Here is an 11,876-nt window from a genome sequence, read left to right on the forward strand (position 1 = left end):
AATTGCTATATAGCTATATTTTGCGTCACATCGATCACTGGTTGTTGTTACACTTGCATCATCTATGGTAACAATTTTGCGCCAGTGACCACGTGTTTGTGTAAGGTAGCGGGATGGTGTGTGAAAGGAGGTGATTGTTTTTTGTAGGGATCGTTTCCGTAAATTCGTGATGGGGGACGATGGCTTAATTTCATCTGTACTTAAATTTGCTACTAGTAGACAGTTTTTATGTGGCATTGCCTTTGGACTTTTAGTTGCATATAAATTTCGACGCTACTTTACGAAGCCAGACAGACACGTAGAAGTGGAAAGTGAAAAAGTGAGTTTATTTTATTTGACATCAGAAGTCTTACATGCCACGAAGCAGAAAAAACGGTCTGTTACTGTAATTCAGTAACCCAATTCAGTGCTTGTATAGTTCCAATGTACAATAAATCTTTAGAGTATACCGGTAATAAAAATACAAGTAGGCTTATGTTTTTTCACATTTTGGTTAATAGACAAGAATAGCTGTCTCAAGGATTAGGTTTCTCTCCACACACACACAGTTGTGGGGACCGCTTTCATAATTAGTAAAGAGTATTTCTTGTGACCTTATCGCTTATTTTGATTTCAGTGTGCTCTCGATGTTGCTAATGTCTCCTGTACATTCATCTATTTTCAAAGGAATGCCTGTTTTCTTTGAAAACTGACCGCGAAAAGATTAGTATGAGAAATAATTATTCGCTTGAAGAGTGATCTGTTCTAGAAGACCTCTACCATTAATCACTAGAACCTTTCTTGACGTTTGTTTATTGCCTACATACGTTCCGTTTTGTATTACTACCGTATATTTCAGTAAGTTAAAGTTTAGGGTTTCATACGATTATATAATTCAAACAGTAAGACTTACGTGGTTTTTGTATAAGCCCCCTTAGAAAGTAGGGTCCTATTCCATAGTTTTCTTATTTATTCCACGACTTTATTTAGAGTATTTCTGTATTTAGAAAAAAAAATCTATATTGTTTGTGAAAACTAAGACCAAATCGAGATGTCTTCAGAGGTTCTCATAAAAATGGAATAGGAATTTGAGATATTGATCGTTTTGCTTCAGCAGAACATATATATATATATATATATCTCGCGCGCACCGCCACCCCACCTCCCCCTCCCCTCCCCACCTCTCAGAAGAAAAGAATAACTGAGAAAACTCAAGCTCTTGTGATAAACACACTGAGGAGTTATATGGTAAATAAAGAGGATCAAAGCTTGAAGAAAATAGAACTGAAATATTATTGGTGAATTACCATAGCCCGTCATTGAAGGGGGAAATTGTCGGAGAGTACGTAGGGACTGTTAATTGCCTGTGCTGTTTATTGTCACAGAATGTTAGACTAACTGCATAAATGACCTCAAAATTGGAAATAGTAAGTAGGAAATGTGGCATTTCAGTGCTCAGTGGTCAGAGACACTACTACATGGAAACAGGAGGTAGCATTGTCTTAGCTTGTATTTAGGCCTATCATGAATCTCTTGCCCAGTGCAAAATCCCAACTGAGTGGTAAAAAGTGTAGGTGACTGTACTATACAGGTAAAAAGAACTGACTCTGTTGCTGCAAAATATTTTTTAGTGAAGTCACATAAAACTTAATACTCCTTTGTGAAGGCAGTGAATTAAAATAGTAAAACCCACAAAGGAAAAACTAGAAGTAAAATAATTTTTATGTTAAGATATGGAGAACAGAGTATGGAAAAAAAAAATTGTTGTGGAATGCAGGTGTGCAAGAAACTGATATGATAACATGACACACTTGAATTGCAGAGCTTCTGCATTTGGTTTTTTTTTTTTTCTTTTTTTTTTTTTTTTTTTTTTTTTTTGCTGTTAATGAACAAGGTTTGTTTGCTATTAGAACTGTGACACTTGATTTTGTGAATCACATACAGTTTTATTTGTAGAAAATTCATTCAGTATTCACTGGAACCATAAATTCTTACAGAAGTTGCATAAAGATCACTGCTTCATCCTGGATGTCTTCAAATTGATCAGCTGTAGCGTTTGCTACTGCATGCCAAACTCTCAACAAAACTGACCATGGGCTACGCTACAGGTCAGTCTGTCACTGCCTACATTCCAGAAATAAAATCCATCACATACAATCATAAAAGAAATATTGTCAGTGTTCTGTTCTCTTACTCTGTGCACATATGACATCACATCATGCCACAATATTACAAGATGAAGCCAAGATCCAGTATCAGTTGATTCGTCAAAACTGTTACCAAGTGAGATGGTTCGGTGGTTACAACACTGCACTTCCATCGAAGAAAAACCAAGTTTGAATGCGTGTTCCAGTATTGAGGGCCTCTGATTTAGCTTCCATTAATCGCCAGTCTCACCAAGTGCAAAGTCCCAAATGACTGTTAAAAAAGTGTTGGTGACCCTTTTCATGTAAGAAGGATAAAAGAAAGGACCTGCAAATTACAGTTCAGTACCCTTAGCATGGGTTTCCTGCAGAATTCTTGAACATATTCTCGGTTTGAATACAATAAATTTCCTTGAGAAGGAAAAGCTGTCCATAAATCATCTCAGATTTAGAAGGCATCTCTTGTGCGAAACTCAACTTGCTCTTTTCTTACATGATATCCTACGAACCGTGCATGAAGGGCAACAGACAGATACCATATTCTGAGGTTTCTGAAAAGTGTTTGAGACAATGCCCAAATGCAGACTGTTAACGAAGGTATGAGTGTACAGTTTAGTTCCCCAAGCATGTGAATGGCTCGGACTTCTTAAGTAATAGAACCCAGTATGTCATCCAGGAAAGCAGGTGTTCAGTAGAGTTAAACGTATCATTAGGAATGCCCCAAGACAGTGTAAGAGGACTGGTCTTATTTTCTATATACATAAATGACCTGATGGACAGGGTGAGCAGCAATCTGTGGCTGTGTGCCGATAATACTGTGATTTACTGGAAGATGTCATCATTTAGTGGCTGAAGGAGAATACAACATGACTCTGACAAAACTTCTGATTGGTGGCAGTGTGCTCCAAATGTAGAAATAATGTTTAAATACAACATGTAGTGTACTGCTTAATATAGTCACATTGATTAAATGTGTAGGTAACGTTGCAAAACAGTATGAAATGAAATGAACACACAAGGATGGTGGTAGTGAAGGCGAATGGCTGACTTTGGATTATTGGGAGAATTATGTGTGGTCCACATGTAAAAAAGACAATTTATAGAACACTGGTGCAATCCATTCTTGATTACTGCTTGAGTGTACGGGATCATCACCAGGTTGGATTATAGGGAAACATCGAAGCAGTTCAGAAGTGGGCTGCTACCAGTAGACTTGATCAACATATATTACAGAGATGTTTCATGAACTCAGGTGGGATGCCCTGGAGGAAAGAGGATGTTCTTTTTGTGAACACTATTAATAAGAGTCATGGAACTTGAGTTCTAAGCTGATTGCAGAACAAATCTACAGCCACCAACTTATAATGTACAGGAAAGAAAATTACTAGTATTAGTATAAGGTATCCCCACCAAGCATCAGTGGTGGCTATATATCCAGCATTTGGTTTCCATAAATGATTCAAAGTAATGCTAGGAGAGTACCTTTGAAAAGAACATGGCTGATGTCTTTCCCCATTTTAACCAAACTGAGCCAGTTGGTGTATCTGGGGCTTGTAATGGATTGAGCATTAGACTGTCATGGGAGATTACTGCCCACTTGAAAAAAGTTTTGGAAAATTTTTTTCATTGCTGGATGGTCTAAAGCTTCTCTACTAACCGAACCTTGGCTGGGAAAAGTATATAGTAGTAAGAAAGATTTCTCAGAGATTGTTTGCATTTACAAAAGATAGGTGAAGAAAAATTACAACTTTTAAAGTGTTCCTGGCAGGCAAACATGCTGAATCTATTTTGTGAAACATGATTTCAGTCATGCTAGATTTACTTATAACAATGAGCAAACCACAAAAACCAGAATGTAAATGCTTTAGCAGTAAAGGCAACCACTCATTGAATAGTAGAAGCGTTGAATCGTTGACAAGAATACACAAAAGAGAAAGAAAACTACTAGTCTTCAGAATAAATCCTTTGTCCAGCTAGAGTACGAATATGCAGACTCTGGACCAAGATGTCCTGTGCTCATTCCTACACAGCCTCACCACCATCTCTCCCGTCTGCTTCACCTGGTCCTCCTCAACCCAACATGTCACCTTTGTGGACGATAACCTCCACCTCTCGAATGGTTCCTTCTTGCCTCTATCCATATTAAGCCAATTAACATCAATGATACTTGCATTTTGACAGCTGTCACCTCTCCCACACCAAAAAATCCTGGCTAAAGTGTAGATCGGGGCCAGCGGCAGTCACAGTGTTGCTTATCTACTGTTCACAGGTTGGCATCGCATCAGTTTCACGTAGCCAGTGAGTTGATTCTTTGACACAGAGGTCAGAACAGAGGCAGCATATTTCTAGTTTCAAAATTGAAAATATTATATTGTTTTCAGTTTCTTAGTGTATTAATAAGTTTTGAGAGAAACATTTTGTGATTATGGGAGGGATTGCTGTTAAGTGTTTAATTGTGCACAGTGTCGTCGTCCAGTAGTGCACTTCTCAAGGAGTAATTGCAGACACACAAAAATGTATTAAATGTGACAGTGTACTTATTATCTAAGTCAGTGATATGTATGGATGGAATCTGGAAGTGCAGCAAATGCTGCCATTTTGAGAAAGGGGACCAGTGTTTTTTTTTTAATTCAGTCGTGGGGGAAGGTAGGTTGAACAGTGTTTATTAATAAGAGTCGCAGGTGTGATGTATTAATAAACATTGCTCCACATACCTTCTCCCATGATTTAATTAAAAAACATTGATCAACTTACTCAGTGTGTTCACACAAATTGATCGTGTAGCAGTACAAAGCAGAGAAATATTTCACTGTTTTGTCGAATATATTACAGGTTGCGACACTGTCCTTGGTTTTGCAGATACTAGCACAATTAAATGGCTGCAACTCAAACAAGCAGCAAATGAACTTATAATCATCGTCTACAGCAATGTTTCACTCTTTCTTTTGAATGTATTACTTTGAAACACATCATTTTTTGCTGCTTTGTCATTGGCTGCGTAGCACAAACAACTGACACACCTACTTTTGTCCCCATCATACCTTACGGCAAGTGCTGAAAACATTCCTGCACGAAATATCTAAGTACACCACTGGCCGTATTTGAAACTTTGGATCCCATATCTGCCATGGCAAAAATTGTCTTGCTGGAGATCTCACGAGGGCCTTCACGGACAAACAGTACATCCCATATTACAACCCCCTCCTCCCAGGCCCAAAACCTAATCTGCAAACATATTTCCCATTCCATACCCTAATGCACCCCTAATCCTCCGACCACACCCAAGAATCAAAGGAGCACCCTGCCCCCCACCTCCCCCATTACCCAGTGTTAGCCTGGACTGCAGCAAATAAACCATATCCTTTGCCAGGCCTTTGATTATATATCACATGCTCAGAAATGAGGGACATCATAAGCAAAATCATTCCCACCCCTTCTAAAGTGATATTCCATTGCCCATCCACCATATGTAACATCTTGATCCATCCCTACGCCACTCCCCACACCTTACCATACTGGTAATATATTTTTGGCAGACCCAGGTGCGAGAAATACGCAATTCACCCACCCAGCACTTCCTACTCCAGCCCTGTCACAGGCTTATCCTATACAATCAGAGGCAGGGCTGCCAGTGAAAGCAGCCATGTCATATTATTATATCAGCTCTGCAGGATTTGCTGCACAGTTTTTATATGGACATGACCACCAACCAGTTGCGAGATTTTCTGGAATCTTTTTCTACAACACTAGTATTTGCCAGTTTCTCTGTTAACTTCTGAGGAAAGTGAGGCAACTGGTGCTTTTTTTTTTTTTTTTTTTTTTTTTTTTTTTTTTTTTTTTTTAAAAAAAACATGGGGGCACAGTATGCAGCTACCAGCTGCTGGCATAGCTTCTTCATCTAAGCACACAATGAGTAGAGATAGTGAAACTTTCTATTGTGACCAAAAATTTTCCTGGCCCTGGCTGAAAATGGCTTCCAACATAAGTGTGCTGCAATGGATTGTATTATTTGCCAATTTCAGAGAGCTGTAGTAAATGTTTGATAAGCAGAGTAGATGCAGCAGCCTGTTCTCACAGACGCTGCCTTTACTGAATAGGTCCCATAAATCCAACACTGACATTTCACCGTCAGATAGGCTGATTGTGTGCACCTTGTTTGTTTTAGAGAATGAACTGAGACTATGACTTCATTTCATTTTGTGTCTAAGGTTGACTTTACCAACAAATATATTTTGTCATCTTCCAGCCATTTGAAACCAGTCAAAGCAGCTTTTAGCTGCTCATGAATGAGAACCAAATTACTCTATGTTGTAAACGGCCTTTCCTTATAACAAATATACTAGTGGAAAATGCAAGAACTACTACTCCAAAATATGTAAGGAAAACCACCGTATGTGCAAAGGCCACTGGTTGAGGTTAGGAAAGATGGCAAATCAAAGCATAGTATTGTAGATGGGCAAAAAATGCTGAGCTCTTAAACATTGAATTGCAGTTGTAAACTAACCAACACAGTTTTAATGTGCCAGAAAGTTTGTCAAATATCTGATGACAAAGGTTTTAAATTTAAACTTAATTGCCACTGGTTTACTAGCAGCAATTTCGGCTGTGCTAGTAGCATCCAGACGTTGTATGTGCAGTGAGAACAACTCCTTTTTCCAGAATGCTGAAAGTCTTACCAAGGCCTTTGCAGACCGGTACTATCCCTGGACCAATCCACTAACAGATTTCCTGTGCCATTTTACCACACACCCCCAATCCTCCCACCATCCGCCAAGTCAGCAACAAAAGAGTGTCCCCTTCGTCACCCAATACTACCCCTGACTGTAACAACTGAACCAAATCCATCATCAGGGCTTTAATTACCCATCATCATGCTCTGAAATGAGGGACATTCAACACAAATCTTTACATCTCCTACAGTGGTGTTCCATCGCCCACCCAACCTCCACATCATCCTAGTCCATCCCTATTGCCACTCCCAATCCCAACCCATTGCCACATGGGTCATATTTCTGTGGAAGACCCAGGTGCAGCACCTGCCCAATCCACCCACCCACCAGCATTTCCTGTTCTGGTCTTGTCACAGGCTTATCTCAATGCCATCAAAGACCAGACCACCTGTTAACCATTGCACTGCTTTTTGTACTGGTATGACAGTAGCCAACTGTCCCCCAATATGAATGGCCACTTCCAAACAGTGGCCAAGAGCAAAGTAGACCACCCTGGCTCCTTCACAACCTGAGCCATCTGGATCTTCCTCTCCACCATCAGCTTTTCTGAACTGCACAGATGGGAGCTATCCTTACAACTCATTCTCTGCTCCCAAAATTATCCTGGCATCAACTTGTGGTAAACTAATGTCCCCACACCCTTCACCCAACTGTTTCCACCCGTTCTATCCTGCCACCTCCTCTGTTTTCACACCTCGCTCTCAACCCTCATTTTGTGCCGCCCTCTGCCAGTGCACCCATCCGTCCTTTCCCCTTTTCTGCTCCTCTCTCTTTTCTCTCCATACACAACCTCCTGAGTCTGTGCCTGGCAATCTCATCAGGGCACCATCCAGGTTCGCATGCCCTGCCAGACGGCGCTCTTATCTCCCCTGACCTGTACCCCTCTATCCCTGCTCCTTTCCTGCTGCACTCCCAGATTGCTGCTCATGTGATATTTACTTTCTGGTCGGAGCTGCCATTGGTAGCAGCGGTGTGTGTGTGTGTGTGTGTGTGTGTGTGTGTGTGTGTGTGTGTCGTCTTTGCAGAAGGAAGTTTTGGCTGAAAGCTATAATTTGTAAGTGTGTGTGTGTGTGGGGGGGGGGGGGGGTGTCGTCTTTGCAGAAGGAGGTTTTGGCTGAAAGCTATAATTTGTAACATTTTTTCATTGTGCCTGTCTGCAGCTCAACAGTCTGTCTTTACAGTGAGTAGTGATCTGTCCTTTCCGTAATACTACTTATATTCCAGCTGGGAGTTTCCATTGTTCAAAAGGGAACTTTGATATAGATTTGATGGCTTTGGCACCCTTGAGCCAATAGTGAATTTAGAGAGGCACAACCTGAAGGAAAAGGAGAACATAGGCTTTCCATCATATGGTATCCACCAGTACAGCCAAGGTGTGAGGTGTGGATTTACATGACTGTGTCATTACAAACTATAGAATGAGAATTAGTGGTAAGGAATGGTGATTGCCATTATCCTCCAAAGGTACTGCTGTGATGATGTCAGTGCCTGGAAATTGTACTAACTTTTACAAAATTTTATGAGTGATGCCATCAACTTTGTTCAGTTTTTTCCATACAGTCAACAGTATTGTACAGTTTAAGCGAATACAAGCAACTGAGTGAAATAAAAACAATTATTTCTTATCTGGAAATTCCCAGTGTTGCCCTAGTGCAAGAGCATGTGTGGTACAATTGATGACACAGGCTGGTGATTTTTAATATTCATGTTATTTCAGTTATTTTAAAAGGAAATTGATGACAAAATACTATTTTTTTGGAAGAAATGGGTTAAATCATATCATTACCTCTTGTTAAAAATGTATGTTGCACTAATTTTCACTTTGAAAGTATAACTGAGTATCAGCGTACTAATACTGTTATGTGTATTTCAGCTGTACAGTGATTACGGTGGTGATGTCAAAATGGTTATTGTGGTACGCAGTGACTTAAAGATGGGCAAAGGGAAGATTGCAGCACAGGTAAATTATTCTTGTGTTTATTTGTTCTTTTGCCTGGAGTTCACTCTTATCTGAGCTTCCTGATAGTGTCATATATTGACTGTCCACATATTATGATGCAGTCTTAGGCCAAGGATTGTCAGAAGTATTTGTCAGCCAGAACCAGTTTACCATTGAAGATTTTACTTGCAATAAACTTTATTGTTAATTACAAATTCTGTTTGTTTATTTATTATGATAAGTCAAAATCCTTAATAGTTAGTGGAATTTGATGTTATTAGAAAATAAGAATTACTTCAAGTTATGCCTGTATTTAAATAGCAAAGCAAGCTGATGTATGTTGTCTTTGAAAATGAAAAGTTCAAATTTAATTATTAGTACTACAAGTGTCTGTAGTATGTTTAATGCTAGTATTGATACTTGAAGAAACAGTGTTGCGTTTTTATTATTGCAAGAGTGTCTGTGTAAATATTTACTTGTCAGTTGTGTCGGGGGAAATGTTCATTTAGATGTTTGCAAGGTAATTAATTTAAATTCCTAGTTACTGTTTATGGACAGTTGTATCTATTCAGCTTTAGCTTCACGTTATATTAAGTGTAGATTTTTGCAGAATGACAACATGTGATCCTTACTTGCTTTGTATTTAAAGTATCGAATGATTATAATGAATGTGTAAGCTTTGCTGCAAATAGGACCTCAAAGTCTATCTATTAATTACATGTTCCCAGTTACACTTAAAAATACCAAAACTGTGTTTAACTGTTATTGATAACTCTTAACTTTGCCCTTTTCCCCCCACAGTGTGCCCATGCAGCAGTGAAAGCTTTCAGAATTGCCGAGGAGCTGTGCCCATCATTACTGCTAGCGTGGCTGGAGAATGGTGAACCTAAAGTTGTCGTACGGACTGAAAGTGAAAACGATCTCTTGGCATTGAGGAAAGCTGCACAGGCAGTGGGACTTATTGCTGCTCTCATACAGGATGCCGGAAGGACGCAGATCGCTCCAGGTTCGCGCACTGTGTTGGGCGTTGGGCCCGGACCAAGCGAACTCATTGACCAAGTGACAGGGCATTTGAAGCTTTGTTGATGGCTCCTTACGGAACTTATGACTGTGCAGTTTTTTCATTGTTGCACTTCTGATGACAAGGACTGCTTAAAGCATCAGCGTTGCCTCTGTGCTATTGTACTCAAAATACAGTATTATTTATAACATTAAACCTTCATTATATTGAAAAATTGTTAATGATGTTGGAGGCAGGTATTTTCTGATAGATTGTAATACACAGATGATCTTCACACTGTACCAGTCATAAAATGGAGTGCCTTCATCTTAGCTTTCTTAACACCAAATATAAAAAATAATTACAAAAATGTGACTTGTCATTGAAAGCACTGATTGCTGATACCAGAAGATAAATGAATGGGTGTAATGCTATTCCATGAATGGGTGTCATGAAGACACGTAATTTAGACAAAAATAAGCAAAAAGAACAAAGGAGAGTGAAATATTCGTCACAGAAGAGGAGCATTATTTTTTACCTGCAAATCGGAAGGACTTACAGGAATATGTCTGCCAAACAATATTTAGTAACGTAGTTGGAGCTTAAGCGTTCATAACTTAAACTTATCAGGATATTTGTAAGCACAGGTAAACAAGAGCAGGAATTATATTATGAGAGTAAGGAGAATGTTGTTCCAAAGTTTACTGCTGTAGATGGATGTACTCAGGGTGTATACACATTGGGACAACCAAGAAATCCAGAAAAAATGTCAATTTTTTCATCTGGGAAAAACCAGGGAATTTTTTGTTGTAGTTTTCAGTTAATTTTTTTGTAATTTTGACTGGTAAGAACTGATTTGAATAGTACTGCAACAGTAAAACATAGACTAGAGAATAACATCAAAATAAAACTGCATTTGCAAAGAGAATGCATCATTTACAACAACAAAACACAGTACACACACAAGTGTCTGTCGACAGAAAAAATGGGTCAAAAGACTTAAGGGCGAAGACCCTGCAATACTTCATAACAACAAACTGCTTTTGATGAGTATGATGTCACAACTGTTTACATTTCTAACAGGCCACGAGAAAATATTGTGTATGGTGTTTCGAGAAGCATTACTTTTGAAGTAAATTTCTTTTTACATAGGGTAGATTATCCTACGTGTGAGAATGTGTGATGAATTTCTTAAATCATGATTTATTTGAGTCTCATTCAAAACTTAACACTTTGAGTGCCAAGCCACTTAGAAAAAGTTTTGAGTCCAGAAGACCAACCATTTATATCATTATTCAAGATTTCACTGGTACATTTGTGTTTGATGTATCTTAAAATGACTAAGCTTTAAGGCTGTTTTTTCATATGTACTTAAGTTCATTCATAAATTACAAATTACCAGATAACAGTGAAAAAAAGTATAATTATCCTTCAGCCCACAGCAGGCTCAATGGAACATCTATTCAGCCAGGTAATCCACAGCAGTGAAATTTTAATTGTGCCTGTCAGAAACATTTAGCTGCTGCAATTTTAGCTATGGTCTTAAGATCCTGCCCAACCACACCCTTAGGGTTGTGTGGAGGGAATTTTTTTTTATTTATTTATGAAGAATGTTACATTAGCTATACTGTATCTATATTGATTTAAACCATTAACTTTTCCTATTTGTATGTTCGCGTTACTTGCTATCGACTGAAGTCAGTCCTTCGTCATGTGGCTATCCTCTGAATATCTGTTGTCATTGGCTGGTGAGATCACGTGACATGAGATATGATTGGCCGACGAAAGCCCATCACATTCTCAATTTTAGTGCTTCGGAAGCTACTGTCCTATATTTGCTTAAATTCATTTTTATACTTTAGTTTTAAATTGTAAGACATTTCCAGGGGCAGATGTGGATTCTGACCACAATCTATTGGTTATGAACTGCAGATTGAAACTGAAGGAACTGCAAAAAGGTGGGAATTTAAGGAGATGGGACCTGGATAAACTGAAAAAACCAGAGGTTGTAGAGAGTTTCAGGAAGAGCATAAGGGAACAATTGACAGGAATGGGGGAAAGAAATACAGTAGAAGAAGAATGGG

At 38.9% G+C, this 11,876-nt stretch overlaps 1 protein-coding gene across 1 annotated transcript; it reads left to right on the top strand.

The window, feature by feature from the left end:
• Positions 1–6: 6 nt before the first annotated feature.
• Positions 7–10,162, top strand: LOC126203832 (peptidyl-tRNA hydrolase 2, mitochondrial-like). The gene is made up of 3 exons (XM_049938201.1): positions 7–319; positions 8,727–8,813; positions 9,594–10,162. The coding sequence occupies exons 1-3, from the start codon at positions 170–172 to the stop codon at positions 9,876–9,878; spliced, it is 522 nt and encodes a 173-aa protein (XP_049794158.1). The 5' UTR covers positions 7–169; the 3' UTR covers positions 9,879–10,162.
• Positions 10,163–11,876: the final 1,714 nt, after the last annotated feature.

This window comes from Schistocerca nitens, chromosome 9 (genome assembly GCF_023898315.1).
Source record: "Schistocerca nitens isolate TAMUIC-IGC-003100 chromosome 9, iqSchNite1.1, whole genome shotgun sequence".
In the NCBI taxonomy this organism is placed as follows: Eukaryota; Metazoa; Arthropoda; class Insecta; order Orthoptera; family Acrididae; genus Schistocerca; species Schistocerca nitens.

Coding starts and splice junctions, on each gene's coding strand:
- LOC126203832 (XM_049938201.1), top strand. CDS start 170: ATGGGGGACGATGGCTTAATTTCATCTGTACTTAAATTTGCTACTAGT. Junction 320..8,726: donor TAGAAGTGGAAAGTGAAAAA/GTGAGTTTATTT, acceptor TGTGTATTTCAG/CTGTACAGTGATTACGGTGG. Junction 8,814..9,593: donor AAGGGAAGATTGCAGCACAG/GTAAATTATTCT, acceptor TTCCCCCCACAG/TGTGCCCATGCAGCAGTGAA.